General features: G+C 34.8%; 1 protein-coding gene across 1 annotated transcript; it reads right to left on the reverse strand.

Annotated features, from left to right (window-relative positions):
* Positions 1-806: 806 nt before the first annotated feature.
* LOC138692020 (oocyte zinc finger protein XlCOF7.1-like) lies at positions 807-15,875 on the reverse strand. Its single transcript, XM_069814815.1, has 5 exons — positions 15,761-15,875; positions 12,598-12,695; positions 11,892-12,029; positions 11,489-11,568; positions 807-2,136 (listed from the first exon to the last, which is right to left on the reverse strand). Exons 2-5 carry the CDS (start codon positions 12,688-12,690, stop codon positions 810-812), a joined length of 1,638 nt encoding a protein of 545 aa, XP_069670916.1. The 5' UTR covers positions 12,691-12,695; positions 15,761-15,875; the 3' UTR covers positions 807-809.
* Positions 15,876-20,652: the final 4,777 nt, after the last annotated feature.

Here is a 20,652-nt window from a genome sequence, read left to right on the forward strand (position 1 = left end):
AGATTTTCCGAGCGCGAAAAATCCATTCCAAACAAACCACAACAGAACGGTTTTACACAAAAGAGCATCTGGAGATTAACCGGAATTGCAAAACACTTAACACTCATATCACAACTGAATGGCTTCTCAACTATATATACGTGAATTCACATTGATATCTCAGCGAATAGGGATTATAAAGAATGGACACTTCGAGTCGGTACCTTTGATGTAGCCGGACTGATTCCAATTACCTTCAAGCCAGCTAGTGCGTGAAATTCTGCTTTCTCCCTATAGTTGGCGCTGACATCACACCAGCTAGCAGTCGACACAGCGGAAATATAACACATATAATTTATACATATAGGTACATTATGTACTCAAATAAAAAAAAACTGGATCCATAAATTAATAAATCTGTCATTAACTGCAATGTCTAGACTCTAGAGTTCCTTTATAATGAAGAGTTGAGACGTTGACCCCAACAACAATTAAAATATGTAATGATTTGATAGCGCCGAAAATGGAAAAACAAAACTCTTACGAGAAGTAAAACCATATACCTATTATATTATATTATATACAAATATTAAACGAATTTGATACATATGTATTATATTATTTTATAATGTAATTTATTATATCTGAAATATAAAAAAAATATGATGACAACTAGTTCGTCACTGAGAAATAAGGAAAAGCTGTTAACTTGAATTTATTTGAAGCAAAGCGTTACTGGATTATGCAATAAGATAGGCGATGTTTGAATCCTGTGTCTCAACTCTATTCTCAATTATTATCTTAGCGTATGACGTCACAATTGAATGACTTCATACAATGTGCAGGCGGGAATGCTTCTTCAGTTGTGAAGACGTCTTATAGCATTTGCCACATACGTCACAAACGAATGGCTTCTCCCCTGTGTGGACGCGTGAATGCGAATTCAAATATGCGGAGCGCGAAAAACTCATTCCGCACACGTCACAACTGAATGGTTTCACGCCTGAGTGTAGAAATTTATGCTTATAGAGATAGTTCGAGTTCGAAAAACACTTTCCACAAACGTCACAAATGAATGGCTTCTCGCTGGTGTGAACGACTGAATGGTTTTTCAGATCTGAAGAGCTTGATACACACTTCCCACACACGTCACACTTAAAAGGTTTCGCGCCTGTGTGCAAGACTGAATGCCTCTTGAGACTGTCGGAGTTTGAAAAGCACTTCCCACACTCGTTACAACTGAATGGTTTCGCGCCGGAGTGCACGAGTGAATGCCTCTCTAGATGAGCCAAGCGCGAAAATCTCTTTCCACACAGATCACAACTGAATGTTTTTGCGTCTGTGTGCACGCGTGAATGTTTCTTGAAATTGATTGACCTTGTAAAGCACTTTCCACAAACGTCACAACGGAATTGATTGTCGCTCGAGTGAACGCGTGAATGATTTTCGAAATCCCACAATCGGGAAAAACACTTTCCACAAACGTCACAACTGAGTGGCTTCTTGCTGGTGTGAAGCACTGAATGCCTTTTAAGAATTGAAGAGCTTGATAAACACTTCCCACAGACGTCACACCTGAAAGGTTTCGCGCCTGTGTGCACGCGTGAATGTCGCTTGAGATTGTTGGAGTTTGAAAAGCACTTCCCACACAAGTTACAACTGAATGGTTTCGCGCCCGTGTGCACATGTGAATGATTCCTGAGAGAGTCGGACTTTGAAAAGCACTTCCCACACTCGTTACAACTGAAAGGTTTAGCGCCTGTGTGCACGCGTGAATGTGTCTTGAGATTGTCGGAGTTTGAAAAGCACTTCCCACACTCGTTACAACTGAATGGTTTCGCGCCTGTGTGCACGAGTGAATGCCTCTGCAGATGAGCCAAGCGAGAAAAACTCTTTCCACAAACGTCACAGCTGAATTGTTTCTCGCTTGAGTGAACACGTGAATGCTTTTCGAAATCCCCCGATCGGGAAAAACACTTTCCACACACATCGCAATTGAATTCCTTGTGACATTTGTCTTCGAGGTAATGGCCTTCGAGTCTTGCAAGGTCGAGAAAAGACATTCCGCAAATGTCACAATCGTATTTCTTGCCGTCCTCATCTTCAGGAATATTCTCGCAGAATGTTGTAACTCCACTATTGTGGCTAACTGCAACACTGACAATTATAAGTGTCATTAGTGGAAAGAATGTCTAAATTTCCAATAAGGTAACACAGGCTACCAATTCTAGTAATGAACGTAAGTTAGTAGTGGACACGTTCCGAACATATTTTATTAAGAACACCCACAACCAATGGTATAACTATTTACAATTGCATTCAGGCTTTTAAACTGGTCATTTTTTGTAAGGTGGATTGCTATTGGCTCTTAGTTTGGGCCAATCATGGAGTCAGAGATAGCCGGAAATAGTTTCAGTTCCTGCTGCTTGTAAATAGTGGATGCATGGTTTTGAATCGGTAAGCATCTGGTAATTTATGTGATTATTTTAAGTTAAATACATATAATGTATGATGTTTTATAGTAAGCTTTCATTTAAAACAACAATAAAAGTTATCTAAAATTATTTAATATGTACAGTAGGGGTGTCCAATACTGAAGCATGCTTTTGTTATATATTTTAGTACGGGACGAAATTCAAATACAAACTGCTGAGCCATTCATACCGAACCCAACTTTCTGAAGTCGAAATTGCGATAGAAAATCTGAAAAGGTACAAGTCTCCAGTTATTGATCAAATTCCAGCAGAATTAATACAAGCGGGTGGAAGGGCATTATCTAGCGAAATTTATAAACTTTTACTTGCAATTTGGGAAAAGGAAATTGTACCAGAACAATGGAAGAACTCCATAATCGTACCTATTTTTAAGAAGGGGGATAAGACTAACTGTAGTAACTTTCGATGAATATCACTTTTGTTGACGTCGTACAAAATTTTGTCGAATACTCTTTGGAGAAGATTTACTCCATATGAAATTATTGGGAATCATCAGAGTGGAATTAGGCGTAACAGATCGACTATTGATCAGATTTATTGTATTCGACAGATATTGGAGAAAAAATGGGAATATAAGGGTACAGTACATCAGCTATTCATAGATTTCAGAAAGGCGTATGACTCGGTTAAGAGAGAAGTTTTATATAATATTCTCATTGAATTTGACTATTGATCAGATTTATTGTATTCGACAGATATTGGAGAAAAAATGGGAATATAACGGTACAGTACATCAGCTATTCATAGATTTCAGAAAGGCGTATGACTCGGTTAAGAGAGAAGTTTTATATAATATTCTTATTGAATTAGGTATTCCCAAGACACTAGTTCGATTAATCAAAATGTGTCTTAGTGAAACTTACAGCAGAGTCTGTATAGGCCAGTTTCTATCTGATGCTTTTCCAATTCACTGCGGGCTAAAGCAGGGAGATGCACTATCACCTTTACTTTTTAACTTCGCTCAAGAATATGCCATTAGCTAAGTTCAGGATAATAGACAGGGTTTGGAGTTGAATGGGTTACATCAGCTTCTTGTCTATGCGGATGACGTGAATATGTTAGGAGAAAATCCACAAACGATTAGGGAAAACGCGGAAATTCTAGTTGAAGCAAGTAAAGCGATCGGGTAGGAAGTAAATCCCGAAAAGACTAAGTATATGATTATGTCTCGTGACCAGAATATTGTACGAAATGGAACTATAAAAATTGGAGATTTATCTTTCGAAGAGGTGGAAAAATTCAAATATCTTGGAGCAACAGTAACAAATATAAATGACACTCGGGAGGAAATTAAACGCAGAATAAAAATGGGAAATGCCTGTTATTATTCGGTTGAGAAGCTTTTGTCATCTAGTCTTCTGTCAAAAAATCTGAAAGTTAGAATTTATAAAACAGTTATATTACCGGTTGTTCTGTATGGTTGTGAAACTTGGACTCTCACTTTGAGAGACGAACAGAGATTAAGGATGTTTGAGAATAAGGTGCTTAGGAAAATATTTGGAGCTAAGAGATATGAAGTTACAGGAGAATGGAGAAAGTTACATAACGCAGAGCTGCACGCATTGTATTCTTCACCTGACATAATTAGGAACATAAAATGAGGTGAAGAGGGTGCTTGATGCAGATAAACGACACAATCCCTTCACGAACAACGTCCCGGGAATGACGTGGTTTCATGCATTTATGAAACGCAATCCTGTAATTTCCGAGAAACATGCAGAGAGTTTAAATCGATCACGTGCATCAGTGTCAAAGAAGATTATCGAGAAGTGGTTTCAAGAAGTTGAATTAACTTTAACTGCAGATGGCTTCAGGAACGTTCTAAGCCATCCAAGGCGGGTATTTAACGCAGACGAATCTGGCTTCATGTTGTGCCCAAAAAGTGGTAAAGTCCTTGGACCACGAGGCAGAGGGGACTTTTATCAACAATGAGAAGGAACAGTTAATAGTAATGGGTTGCTTCTCGGCAGGAAGAGAAACTGTGCCACCTATCGTCATTTTCCCGTACAAGAGACTGCCACGAGATGTTGCAGATTCTGTGCCAGATTTATGGGCAATTGGTCTCGGAGAGTGGCTGGATGAACAGCGAAGTGTTCTTCGAATACATTTCGAATCATTTCATGGAATTTTTGAAGAATGAAAACATTCCACGACCTGTCATAATGTTTGTAGATGGCCACCGCTCAAATGACATCGTGCCAGAGCTCCTCTCGCTCCGAAAGCTACTTCGATTCCAAGCCAGAGCAGAACGCTCACGCAGTGGCGGACTCGCATTACAGCTACCTTCCCTGCATTAATGTAACAAGAGCCACGGTTGTTCTAGTCATTCAGTCTGTCAGTATATAATAGTTTATAAGGATATTACATCAATCCATTGTACTGTACAGACTTTATAACACTCTTATTAATTTAGTGGAATAAACTTCGCTCTATGCACACACACAAATCATTAGGCTTATTTACATAACCCATACGCACAGACTGCAATCTCCTCACCACGGTTCTACGAGAAGGCGTATGGCTTCCACTTCCCTACTTGCTGTGGACAGAGTTCATCTGCCAATGTAATTAAACATCGCTTGATGAATTCACCTCCGTTGAATGTTTTCAATTCCTTTGCAATTTCGTGGCAAATTTTGTAGCTAATTCTCATAGCCGATTCACGAAGTGCATTATTGTCATCCTGTTAATATATAATATAATATAATATAATATAATATAATATAATATAATATAATATAATGTAATGTAATGTAATGTAATATAATATATAATATAATGTAATATAATATAATGTAATGTAACATAATATATAATGTATATAATGTAATATAATGTAATGTAATGTAATATAATGTAATGTAATATAATGTAATGTAATGTAATATAATATAATGTAATATAATGTAATGTAATGTAATATAATGTAATGTAATATAATGTAATGTAATATAATATAATGTAATGTAATATAACGTAATGTAATGTCATATAATATAATATAATATAATATAATATAATATAATATAATGTAATGTAATATAATATATAATATAATGTAATGTAATGTAATATAATATAATGTAATGTAATGTAATATAATGTAATGTAATATAATGTAATGTCATATAATATAATATAATATAATGTAATATATAATGTAATGTAATATAATGTAATGTAATATAATATATAATAATATAATATAATATAATGTAATGTAATATAATATAATATATAATATAATATAATATAATGTAATGTAATGTAATATAATGTAATGTAGTATAATATAATGTAATGTAATATAATGTAATGTAATGTCATATAATATAATATAATATAATATAATATAATATAATATAATATAATATAATATAATGTAATGTAATATAATATAATGTAATGTAATATAATGTAATATAATGTAATATAATGTAATGTAATATAATATAATGTAATGTCATATAATATAATATAATGTAATGTAATATAATGTCATCATCATCATATCCCTCACGTATTAGACCCTACAGGATCTGTTACGGTCTCATGCCAGCGCTTGCGTGGTCTTCCCAATTTCCTCTTTCCTCTTGGTATATAAGTAAGAATCTGTTTAGGCCATCTAGTGCGATCCATCCTTTCGACATGTTTTTTCCACTGAAGTCGATATTGTTGAACAAAATTAACTATAGGATCCATTTTGAGTTCCTGCAATATGTCCACATTTTTACGGTGTTCCAGCAAAGAGCATCCCGCTGTTCGTCGCATGAACCTCATTTCCGCTGTCGTCATCTTTGCTCATCAGCTTTTCTGATTGTCCATGCCTCGCTACCGTAAGTGAGGACCGGTCGAGCTAGTGTTTTATATACCTTTAGCCTTGTATGTTTCTGAACATGGGATGATTTGAAGACGGTGTTAATGACGCCAGTGATTTTTATAAATTTAGATATTATGTTTGACATATCTTCATCAGTGACGTAAGAGAGTTTATAACCTAAATAGTTAAATGAGTTAACACGTTCAATTAAAGTATTATTTATCATGATTGTAATATAATGTAATGTAATATAATATAATGTAATATAATATATAATAATATAATATAATATAATATAATGTAATGTAATGTAATAAAATATGATGTAATGTAATATATGATATGATATGATATGACCATAAATTAATACAACGTACATAAAATGTTTCTCAGGTACATTATATTTGAGTATCCATTCGATATTTATATTGCATTATAAGTTATTATACATTTAGTAATATATAATTTTAAATTATACAAGTATTATGATACATCATAGTGTAATATATTACAGTTCATGTACATAATATGATATATGATATATCATGAACTGTAATATACTATACTATGATATATCATGATACTTACTTGTATAATTTAAAATTATTATATTACTAAATGTATAATAACTTATAATGCAATATAAATATGAAATAGATACTCTAATATAAAGTACCTGAGGAACATTTCCTTTAAGTTGTTGTATTAATTTATGGCGTTCATTACCAACTTATTTGTCATATTCAGTAGCATGTTGTAAAGAATAATGTCGTTGGATATTGAACTTCTTAATCAGTTGCAGTCTTTTATACCAAATTAAACACTTTGCTAATCCACTACTCTCTACCAAAAAGAACTCCTCCTCCCATGATACATTAAAAACATTGGGAATAGCGGGATGCTTTAGTGTATGAGCGGAAACTCCGTCTTCAAAGTTCGCCATCATACTGCAGAGTCACCACTGCACCGACACTGAATGACGTACAGTATGCATACGTCACAATGCTCGCAAGACACGCTCTTTAAAGCACACAGCGCTCATTTCTCAGAATCACGTAATGTGCCTAGCCCTGTACTAATAGCACACATCCCTTGCAGCCAACTGATGTTAGTGTTTTCAAGGGTGGTTGGAAGGATGTGGTACGCCAGTGGAAATTTGAGAACTACCCAAAGGATGTAAAGAAGAAAACATTTTGTGGTCTTTTGCAATCTGTCTTTGCAACCAAAGCTACTGAAGAAGTAATAAAGATTGGGTTTCTACGCACTGGGCTTTATCCATTCAAAAGTCAGATTGTCAATTTTGACAAATGTATCCAGAGTAGAGAGCCAATTAATCCTCTGGCAGAGGAGCTTCCGTATCCCAGACCAAGACTTTCATTGAAATGCAGGAGGACAAAATTAATCCTGTCACTTTGGCAGGTTCAAGGAGGTTCGAGATGGTGAGCAGTGGTCACCTGAAGAATCTCCTAAGGATTTGGCGTGACTGCAGGATAGGGGAAGTGGTGAACTCAGTAGGGATATGTTATGGGAAGTTTTACCGCTAGATGGCAGGAGCGTTCCATACAGTGCAACATGTTGTAGGGCTATGTTATGTCATATGCTACAGTTGATTACGTTTTTCCGCTTGTTGGTTTTCTGTGAGTGTCAAAATTATATTTAAAATTATTTTGTATAACCTAGTATAATTTAATATAATTCAATATTTTCTTACATCATAACTTAATTTAATTTACAATAAATAATAACGTAAACCTGTATAATAGCGATTCCCCGAGATGGGTGGAGAAATCTGCAGTATGCAGAATATAGATACGAGTAAATTGAATGTTCATGAACCTAAACGAGAACTTTGAGAACAATATGCACGAATAAAAAAATAGGAACTATGTCGAAGGTGAATATTGCCCTCTTTAATCATTTGTATTTAAGTACCATACGCTAAAAACAGGATATGCAGCAACTAATGTGTTTTTTTTTATAGGGAAGGGACTATCGATATTGAATTCCTTGTATTTTTTTCTGTAGTTGCAGAAAGATCAAACGCAATTTATAATAGGATGGTATAATATGATCGCAATAGTATCACGATTAGTCGTGCGTTTTTAGGTTAAGAACATGCAGTTTTGAATACTATGTAGGATGATTTTGAACATTTGAAGTTAAAACATGGTTTTAATAATTAGGGTACAATACAGTAAAAACATTTTTCACGAAATGAGTTTCACTACGGATCGTCCTGGATAATAAACATCCCAGTTTATTGAGAGTTTACTGCAGGCGTGAACTTTAGAGACTCCTACAACTACTGCGTATAATCTAAGCTAACATAGCTCGCTGTCGAGGTTGCATATGTTCTTATTAATCTTTCTAAAAATGAAACTGTACTCAACAATTCCTTACTTGAAGTAGTTACTTTTATTTAATAGCTAGCACTTTCGAGGCGGAATATAATTAGTTATATTTTTTTAAGGTTTAAAGCATTTATTCAGAATATTTCGGGACCTGATTGATGACAAAAAGCTTTCCTTGGTTTTTACTTATAGGAACATAACAAAAATTTGTCATTTTTAGTTGTTTTTAAGAGTATTTAATATACTAATACACTATGTATATCCTCAATGTTTACATACCGAAAAACAAATGCACACGCAAAGCGCAACCCTCAAAGTACACGTGCGCTATCTGTTGGTGCTAGTTGAGGATATCCCTATTGGGAACGAATCTCTAGAACAGCTGCATCAGAAACGTCAGCTACTAGGCTGCACCTGCAAGCAGCTCTACGCAGTTACCAGGTCCATCTCAAGTCACACCCAACTCCCCTCAAACTGGTCCATCTTGTTCATCACCATCCTATCCCTCAAAGAAAGGGGGTACTGTTAGCAGCCCCTTTAAAAGATGCCTCTTTTATCCAAACACCCCAGAAAAAAAAAGTGGCCCAACGTAGACAGGTATTCCCTGCAGTTGTCTCCTCTCAAAAGTGGAAGCAGCATTTCATTTTGACAGAAGAAAAAAAAAATGCCAAAGAGCAGAACATTAATCGAAGATCCGAACGATTGGCTTTGCAAGAAATGTGGTAAGAGTTTAAACCTGAAGAAACTGAAGCGACCATGGGTTGAATATGACAAATGCAAAGATACACACCACATTAAATGCATCCCAAAGTCACGTGTGAATGCATTTGGCTTGGATGAAGAGGATATGGAGGAAGACTGCGTCATCTTTCACTGTCACAACTGTGCTACACTCAGTGAAGATCAAGATAGTTTTTCTGATTACATAGGCCTGCTGGGGGAGTCGTTTTCATACGGTGTAGAACTTTTTTTTTATGCTCGACCATGCCGAAATGTAGTAATTATACACCTGGTAGCAGCCCTTTAATGGACCTCATTAAAGTACACTTATCCATTAAAGTTCAGGTGTTCCACCAATCAGAAAACATCATTGTAGCAATTTGAGAGCGCAAGTATCGATTATTCTCGGATATGCAATCGACAGACAAATAGCGAAACATCGCGGAGGCTGGAAATCCAATAATGTCGCAGATGGTTATGTTCTGTTACTATATTAATTAGCGTTAATTGTAAATAATATACAAATAAATTCAATTTGTCATCTCGTTTTTCAATGTCTAAATCAATTTCAAGGTTATATCAAGATTAATCTATATTTTACTCACTAAATTATATCTAGGTCAATGACATTTGTTTCTACGAAAAAATCAATACTTTCGCGACAGCGCACATCTCACAATTTATGAGATATTGCACAAGGTCAGTTCCGCCCCCCAGTCAGATAACGATAACATGAATACTTATGAATAATTTCAAGTTAGAAATATGGTCGAGCATAAAAAATTGTATGAAACTTGCCTATAACGGTAATTAAGACGCTTGTATGAAAATTACGAAACTCGCTTGCGCTCGTTTCATTAACATACTCGAGTCTTAATTACTACCATTATAGGCTCGTTGCATAATGACTATTAAATTAATATAAGTGAAACTATGGCCTAGGACTAGTGTGATTTTTTCTTGTCTGAATGTTATTTTTGTAAAATTTCAAGTTATGTTTTTCTAGATTTAAGGCTAGTGGTTAAACAATCTTAATTACCTACCACATTATTTCCTTCACATATATAATACAAGGCAGTCTATTTATTGTTTACTGGTGAACTACATTTTTTCCAGATTATTTGTTATTTTTAACTGGGTGTCCACTACTGAATTTTTTTATGTCCACTACTAAAATTTGAGTGTCCAATACTAAAATTCGTCTTCACTATACAAAAAGTGATATACAATTTTGCCAGAAAAATTCACCCGTAATCAAACATACCGAAGCAAATGTACATGTGTTTAAATATATGATGAATATCTTGAAAAATAAATCACTTAAAACATCAACCACTCAGAATTTATTTAAATAAAAAAAATGGTTAATTGTGTCCACTACTAGATTTGGGACCCCATATGCCATTAGCAATTGACAATGAGCTTGAGTTACTTCTGTATAGATTATCTTTCAATAATAATAATAATTATTTATTTAATTATTATTTATGTGCTCGACAACAGACACTGGACAATAGAAGTCTAACGCGGTCATACAATTAATACAATTAAATAAATAACAATGGTACAAATTAAATAATTATAATAATAATAATAATAATAATAATAATAATAATAATACTATATCCAAAAATTGAAATGGACACAGATTTTCTAATTTATATGTTAGAACTCAGGATCTGTGAAAGATATGCTGCAGAGAAGTAGGACCCACTTCCTTCAAAGCTATACACAAAACCTACTACAACTGCCGGATCAGACCTGAGAAAACAACAGGAACTATATATCCTGGCTACATTCCATTAGTCAATGAAAATGGTTGGTGAACTGTTCTGCATTAAATGGGAAAAGTTGAAGGCAGGTCTATGCCTTGGTATTTTCTCCGACAGCAGCAACATCAGCTCCACTAGTTGGCAGTTGTAGGAGTGGTAAAGTAGCGGTAGGGCAGGTGTTCGTGATAGAGATAGGATATGATATCAATCATGTCATTTATGACCGCAAGATAAATTGCAGTATTCATATATAAAATAATCACGTTGAAATTACAAATATGTTTAGGTTGTCATTATTTAAATAAAGCAGTAAAACCAACAACAAACTAGGGACTCGTATATTACACTCACCTCTCAGTCAAGACTTGATTCTCTTCTGCTGTTACTTCCAGTTTGACCTCCTTCACTTGATCCAACTCACAAAACTCTTCCTGTAGAAGAAGATTACGTAAAACAGACACAGAGGACAATAATACATGAAAATCACGCAGTAAAAATGTACAACTCAGCCAATCTTTAAAGCAAAGTCAGTAATGGAAACATTTTGTGAAGGATGTGGGCATCCATTTTGACGCTAATGGATTACCAGCAAGTACGGTATATGATTCAAATGAACTAAACAGTGCTAGTAAAACAATTAACTGAAAAATTGGATAGGGTAAAAGTTACCACTGGGATGACTGCAGCAGCTGCATCAGCCAGAAAGTAACAGAGAGTGAACTACCGACCAACACACTTCATAGACTGCACTCACCTCAGCTTCACTCTTCAGCACGGGAAAGTCAATTGGCACTGCAGATTCCTCAAATACTATCTCCGATTTAATGTCATACCTGTGGTCTATACGTTCAGTTTTTATTTTAGTGACGTCCAAATCTAATAAATTTGCTTCCTGTAACAAAAATTACAAAATAATTAGACAAAACAGCATAAAATTTGTTCAAGAAAACCCGTGACTATTTATAAAGTCCGTCCACATTTTTATTAATACTGATGTCAACAAATGCACATCTAGCTATTCCAAAACCAACAGTGAAATAATTTATCTGAAAAGCGTCTTATCGCAGCATATATGAGTAAAAGAATATATTTATTGGATGACATTTTGCTGATAGTATGATCAGAAGGATCCACCATGAAATATAAAGGTTAATATTATTCTAAATAACCTATTATTTAAATTACATAAATGCTCTTCTAAAAATCCATGGAATAAAAAAAAAAAACTTTTTTTGTTTGAAATATATATCCTGAATTTAAATATTCACACCATTTTGTGAGTATGTTTGTTTAATGTGAAATAAATTTCCGTTTGGAACTTCACATTCACAATATTCAACTTTTTTTAGTTGTGTTTCATGTCGTGGAAGAAAAAACAGTTAATTACAAAGGAATGCGTTTCCTAGTTATAAATGACGCATTTAGAAAATGAAAAGAAACAGTAATTGCTCTCAGTATACCTCAGATAAAGGCTTCTTCTCTTCTACATCTGCGATACCACTTGTCTGTATACCCATTGGGTCAGACCCAGGTTCCATCTTGATCACGTCCATTACGACTGAAGGAGAACATTAAGTAACATAAGTTAATATGCAGAATGTGAAATACTCGGACAGACTTACTAACTTTTAATAATAAGTCCACATCTGCGCAGTGTGTGTATTTCTGTGTGCGCCACAACACACAAAAGTTGCCACAAAAATACAAACGAATGTGTACATCAGCACAGATGAGCATGTGATACTAGGGACAAGATACAGTAGTTGTCTGACAAATAAAGTCGATCATTTCACGATAGTGTTTTTGTCTAGCTTCTGTTTATGATTTGTTCCCATGGATTCGTTCCGGCGTTTTAAAAAAAATGCAGATGTCTACTAAATAGTGTTGGACGAGTAAAGTAGGAAATAGACGAAGTGAAAAAAGAAAACAAAAGACATGAAAGACACAGTGTAGAGCAATGGAAGATAAGTGTATGAGTCGCTTAAATTATGTAAAGTGTAAGAATATAGTGTAAAGGTATTAAATTACTTAGTGAAGTGATGTAAATAGCAAAGTGAGCGAGGCGTGTGAATTAGCCATGTTAGATTTCAATAAGGACTAAGAATTAGGAGGGTTTAGGAATATAGCATCAGGTGGAACAGATATTAGGATATATCTATAGTAATAATAAATCTGTACCCGAAATTTTTCTGGTAATTTTCGATTTTCCAAAAAATAATTAGTCCTAACATACATAATTAACCACCCTGAAACAGAAAATCGCATTTTTGAAATTTTTGTTTGTATGTCTGTCTGTATGTTTGTTACCTTTTCACGCGATAATGGCTAAACCGATTTATATGAAAATTGCAATATAAATTAGCTTCGTTGTAACTTAGATTTTAGGCTATATGGCATTCAAAATACTTTATTTAAAAGGGGGGTTATAAGGGGGCCTGAATTAAATAAATCGAAATATCTCGCTTATTATTGATTTTTGTGAAAAACGTTACATAACAAAAGTTTATTTAAAAATAATTTCCGATAAGTTTTATTCCTCACAAAAGTTTGATAGGACTGATATTTAATGAGATAAATGAGTTTTAAAATTAAAATAACGCCATCTAAGATAGTGCAAAGAATTAAGAACAAATGACTTCGTTTATAAGGGGTCTTGGACAACAACAATCGAAACAGGGGCCTTGGACATCAACAATCGAAAGCTATTAAACATAGTCTACAGAGAAATGATAAATGTTATGTTTTATTTAACGACGCTCGCAACTGCAGAGGTTATATCAGCGTCGCCGGATGTGCCGGAATTTTGTCCCGCAGGAGTTCTTTTACATGCCAGTAAATCTACTGACATGAGCCTGTCGCATTTAAGCACACTTAAATGCCATCGACCTGGCCCGGGATCGAACCCGCAACATTGGGCATAGAAGGCCAGCGCTATACCAACTTGCCAACCAGGTCGACCATACAGAGAATGTTTCTGTGTTTGTATGAAGTAATATCAGAAGCTAAATTAACCGACTTGTATAATTAATTATTATTTCACCATTGGAAAGTGTAGGTTCTCTAGATGGACATAATGCTATAATGTTATTACAGTAACGTGTGAGTAAATCGAGGAGAGGTACGATTAAAATAGCTTCTTACGCACAGAAAATTTGATAGGCTATTTGGTACATTCGTTTTCTGTATTTCTTAAAATTATATTGATGTACACTCATTTTAATCTCAGAGAATTAGCGAACAACGAGAGTGTATTGATTTAGTATGCAGTAATAGTACGTTAGCTTAGCAATCCATTATTTTGTAATTCAAATTTTAACTATGCTCAATTGAATCGTGTTAAAATACATAAAATATATATGCAATAAATGAAATGCAAAAAAATTGGGTAATGAGCGAAGCAGATTATTTTGCGCTGTTGTAAAAGTTGTTGTTCCCTGGATAAAACGTCCTATTTTAATTATGTAATTACTTTATATTTATTTCTAACAGGTGCAGTGGCGCACGGGTACGGTTAGTATATATATATATATATATATATATATATATATATATATATATTATATAAGTATAACAAGTAAGAGATAGAAATGGTAATGAAAAGAATGTATCATGAAGGTAGAGGGAGAATAAATAGTAAAAAAAGGTAGGAGAAGACAAAATAGGTTCGAATAAGTTTCAGAACGATATACAGTGTGTAATTTCCCAATTGAATTTTGAAAAGTTCCCGCTCATATTGTAGGTTGGCGATGGATTTCTCCTGTTTTACAACTGATGTTTTATAGTGAGAGAGTTCACATGACCAGTTATCACATAGACTAACCTCATCACTAGCTGTGTTACTACTTCCAGAATGAAATCACATTCTAGAACTGTCACAAAATACTCCCTGACCAACTCTCCTACGACACGCACCACAGCTTCCACTCAAATCACACACCTTAGCAACATGTCACTGGGACAATAATTCACGAAAACAATTAGGCCTACCTGAGTAAGTAACTTGAACATATAATATGCATTGCAGTCGATTTAATGTAGGTTAAATATAAGTAATGTGTGAAATAAGTGATATTTTGAGTGATATAAAATATGAAATATATAAGATGTGACAGATAGATGAGGAAATGAAGGAGAGTTGGGGGTCAGGAGATCAGGAGTGTAATTTCGTTTTTATTTTCGAGTAAATAAGATGACGTCATAAGTACCGGTATACGAAATATTCGCTCCTTCGGTATCGTGCATTTGTTCCCTCCTGCGTAATCAGAGTAAAACATTCTGTATCAATATTCATATACTGCTTATAATTATTAATGTGGAGAGTAGTATTCGTAAGACCCAAGTTCCATATACAAATATTGTAGAAATAATGTGACAATACAACATACATCGGTAAGCAAGAATCAACTGTATGTCATGCGAGATAAGTGAAAACATTTGCCGAAAAACATTATACATATTACTACGCAAAGAAAGAACTACTTGTCTGTAGTACAAGCCGATATAAAGCACAACGGATTGAAAGTCATGAAGAAAGTTTGTGGATGCCGTTTACTCCAATCTTTTGCGGAATACAATGCAACAGTATATTGCCCACTGTGCACTGAAATATTTACATTTACATACCTGTTTGTGCCGTAAATCTTAAGCACTAGGTAAGACCAAAATTAGCACAGAATAATTGACTCTATACAGCAAATATATAGAGACATAAAAGTAACTTCTAGAAAGGAAAACTATTCTAGCTGGATAGCAATTCACATAGAAGACCGTGACACACAGGTTTCTGGATTACATATGCCCAGTGATGTGCACATTATAAACTGGATACACAATACCTGTATATAAATTCAAACCAGTTAGATAGTATCTAGCTCGTTGATAAATCCATTCTGCCAAAGGGTTTCCTAAGCCTCTAAGACGATTATCGTAAACTGTGAGCGAGGATTTAGGGGCATAAATCTTGTAAAAACTATAATTAGAAAACGTCTTTCAGTAAAAGGAGTTAGCTCTATGCTAATAATAAATCTTGATGAGCCTACTGGTACGGAATTTGAATGTTTACAATGCGTATAAAATAACGTATTTTGATGTGATGTAAATTCTGCAGTCATCGGTACTAAACACAACTACGTCTAATGATTTACGAGCATAATCTCATCTAGAGTGTGGTAGATGGACTTAAAGCAATAAAACTCCAAGAAAAAAATACTTATCTTTTTGTTTCTATAAACCTTACTAATTTAATTTTTTTTGTACAATTATTTAGAATATTTTACAATATTTTCGTATTTTGAACAAATATAATTTTTCATTTGTGGATTTTTGCGACAATTATTTATTTTCTAGTTTAAAGCCTGTGTGAGAGTATTACCTTCCAAAACCTTCTGACGTATTTGAGAAGAAGAGAGTCCAGGGAAAAAAAAAGTCACGAATATAATTATTATCAGGTCGATTTACAGCTTTAAAATAGTTTCCTGTATTACACAGAGCTAGGAGTGTCTGAATAGGACCATAGTGAGCTATAGTTTCTCCGCAATCCTGTCTTGTAATGGCAGGTAGATGTCTAGTATATATTTCATTACGTTCCTCCAGGGTACTAATTTCACATATACAACCATAAACAGAATGAGATATATAATTGATCAGATTTAACTTGTTTGAATCTGAAAGAGTAGTTAACACTGCAGATAAAAAAATTATCAAAAATCTTCAACCAATGAGTCCATACTTTGTGAGCCAAATCAAAATGAGGAGCAGCATCTGGTCTGAAATATTTATCCATAACGAATATAGTTATTTTGTTGTTTACATTGTAATGAAAATACATAATATATTTGTTGAAACGTTGGTCAACAAAAACTCTAGGCATACATACATTTGAAGTAGTTTAACCAAACTTTCCAAACAGTATCTTAATAACGGAGTAATGAACAATTGCATATAATCAGTATACTGCTTCTCATTTTTCCCATACATGTTTGTACATTTCGTATTGTTCAAGTATATTTATATCGGTGCTAGTTCACACAGAATATTCACTCAAATGAAATTTGACGCATGGACGATTGATGCACCGAAGAATTCACCCAAGAGAAAATTAGAACAAACGAAATTCACATATACAGTATTTATTATTTTATATAATTTTTAAAATGATACTGCAATAATCAGGTGGAACGAAGTTTTGAAATGTTTACATATTTCCTGAAAAACTTTAGTCCTATTTTATTGCAGAAACCGAGTTTTGTATGGATTTATTCAGATTTGAATGTTTTAACCACAGGCACGCAAATATTGAACTACACGTTCTTTGTCTTTGAATTCATCATACCTTTGTGAAATGTTTTGCAGCCTTATATTTGAGCTTTTATATTTTCGTTTTTGTGCTTTTTTCACTCTTCGTCCCAGTTCCAAGCCTTGGATCATTCTGTCTACATCAGATTACTCATTCTTTAAATAACGTATGTGTTTGTATACAATGGGATGATTCTTACAAGCAATGTTCTGGAAGCGGTTGTGCCATGCTTCTGTGTTAATGTGCGTGGTTCACTTGACCTAGCTGCTTCGAACTGATTCCATAAGTGAGGAAGATGTCGAGCTTCTGCAGCTCCGCATTTCACACTTCCCCTATTCAACAAAGTTAAGCCAAAACTTCGCAATTCAATCACTTCTCGCCAGAAAGTAAGAGTAAACACAGTTTTGAGATACCTCTCAGCTCAATAAGACCTTCCACACAAGATCCATCATATGGCTTTTGGCATATGAACAGTATAGTATACTATATAATGATTTATTTAACCTGGTAGAAATAATCCCATAAAGCCTAATCTTTACCCCTAGCTGAGAATTATAACTACAGTATTAGGAATAAAAATAAATGACTTCTCTCCAGTAGGTATGCGTGCATGCCATTGTAAGTAACCTGAATCCAGACAATTCTTTCCACAATAGCGCTGAGGTATAACCTATAAACCTGTGATCTTGTTATGGTGAGATGTTTGTCACTGGTTCAAACTCTCAATAGTTCCAAAGTCGAGGACGGAGAAAGCGCCATCTCTGACCGATACGTGATTAATAGCGGATGTGACGTAGGTTACGTATATGTGACAGCTCTGGAGTGGAAAGGAGTGCAGAACAGAAGATTAACTTGAAGGACAACAAAACGGGGATCTAAGGATTTCCGTGCCTATCACAAGGTTTTTGTTCGCGTTTGATACGAAAGCTGCAATGCACTCATTGTATTCTTCCAAGAATGAATCCCCTTATCTTTGGTAAATATTATTGAAAGAGTAAAAATTCTCAGATAAAATCGCTATTACCAGTCACCATGATTTTTCGGATCTCTCACACTTCAGAGCTTTGAGTACAAAATAAAGTCATAACCTACCTCTGTTCCACACGCATCAGAATGGAATGGTTTCTGGCGTGTTTGTACACTCGCATTCGTTTCGAAAGTAAAGTATTACTCGTACGTGTTGTCAGATATGGATCTTCGAATGTTTCTCGCTTCTGTGAGCGTGCATATACTTTGAAATGTCCGTAGTCAACAATTTTTTTTTCCAGTCTTTGCACCAGCACGGTTTTTTTGATTGTGGCAATGCATTACTGAGTTCTTACAATACACAATTCTTTATAGATCTTCACACAAACATAGCATTGCTGACTTCCCTCATTCAAGAAACGTAACCCATAAACTTGACAATTCAATCCCTTAAGGACAGGAAGTGTGTACACCCTTTTGAGATTTCTAAGAGCCAAAAACCACCTCCCCTGCAACTGAATGGCTTCTTGCCTATTTACACGCATGAATGTATACAGAGATTTTCGCACCAAAAACTGGATTGCACATACATAAAAACTTCTTCTTCTTCTTTGGCACTACGGCCCTTGTAGTCTAGCCTTGGCCTCCCTTAGGATCTTGGTCCATTCCTGTCCAACCAGAGCCTTCTGCCTCCATCTTCTCACGCCTAGAGTCCTTAAATCGTCCTCCTCTCCATCCAACCATCTTAGTTTCTGTCTGCCAATATTGCGCCTGCCTTCTGGTTTTGTGTTTAGAATCTTTTTTGGTATTCTCTGATCATTCATCCTGATTACATGTCCTAACCATTCCAACCTACGGGCTTTGATTTCAGCAACAATATCTGGAGATTTATATTGAGTTTTCAGTTCTGTATTATGTCTAATTGTCCAGTGCCCATTGTCATATTTAGGACCATAGATTTTCCTTAGAATTTTTCTTTCCCACGTCATCAGTTGTTGTTCCATTTTCTTCGACAGAGTCCAAGTTTCACTGCCATAAAGCACAATTGGTCTTACAACTGTTTTATATAATGTAAGTTTTGCTTTTTTACTTATGCATCTTGCTCTCAAAGTTTTGTTAAGGGCTCTCAGGGATCTATTTCCCCCAGCAATTTTTTGCCTCATATCCGCATCTGCAGTGTTTTCTTGGGTAATTAGAACTCCTAAATATTTAAAAGAATCTACTTCCTCATATTTCTGTCCATTTATTATAATATCTTTATTAGAAACCCCACTTGGTCTTATGTTTCTCATATATTTAGTTTTCTCTTTATTAATTTTTAACCCCATGTGGTCTGCTTCTATTTGAATTTGGGTTACTATTTCATTTAGCACTCCAAGAGATCTACTCATGACCACAATATCATCCGCATAGGCCATGCACTGTCTGGTCCTATTAAATATGGTACCATTAAAATTTATATCAATGTTCCTAATAACTTTTTCAAGGCCGATGTTAAACAAAATTGTAGATAAGGAGTCTCCTTGCCTCACCCCATTTACTGTTAAGACACGGGACCGACAGCGAAACTTGTAATACCGCGATCGGTGCGAAATTCGTAGTTGTCTTCACACCAAAGCGGGATGCAGTCGCGAATAGGATGCTTCTTGTAGTTGCCGAACATGGTCATAGGTTCGTTCATATAGTACTACACTCTTGCTGTCACAGCAGATCTATTGTTAACCTGTTAACCGAAACTCCGTTAAGAGAACAGACATTCTTTTTGTAATACAATACAATATGTTCTCATTCATTACTGCACCCTCTGTGGCTTTCACAAAGACTGGTCGTGAAAACTTTGTAAAGCTTTCTTTAACACGCATCCTCTAATACAGTGCTATTCAATCCATGATTGTCTTGATTACGTCTCTTAAAATGGTAACATATTTATTTTATTATACTTGTTGATAATTATTGCATTATGTAATAGTTTTTGTGCGAGATCGTGCGTATTTGCTTGTTTTCCGCACAGAACCAATACGCGGTAAGTGTGAAATACCACATTCAGTATTCCCAACGTAACACACATAACAATTTCCCTCTTCTTACCGCTTAAGCGCGACATTCATTTTACTGCTTTAGGCTTTTAACATATTATTTTTAGAGACGTTTAACATAGTAATAATTATAAATTGGAAACTTACCACTGCAATTTCACCTAGATTGCAATGTTAATTATTGTTTTTAAATATTTGCAAAAATTAAGTAAAGTCTA

Source organism: Periplaneta americana, chromosome 16 (assembly GCF_040183065.1).
Source record: "Periplaneta americana isolate PAMFEO1 chromosome 16, P.americana_PAMFEO1_priV1, whole genome shotgun sequence".
In the NCBI taxonomy this organism is placed as follows: Eukaryota; Metazoa; Arthropoda; class Insecta; order Blattodea; family Blattidae; genus Periplaneta; species Periplaneta americana.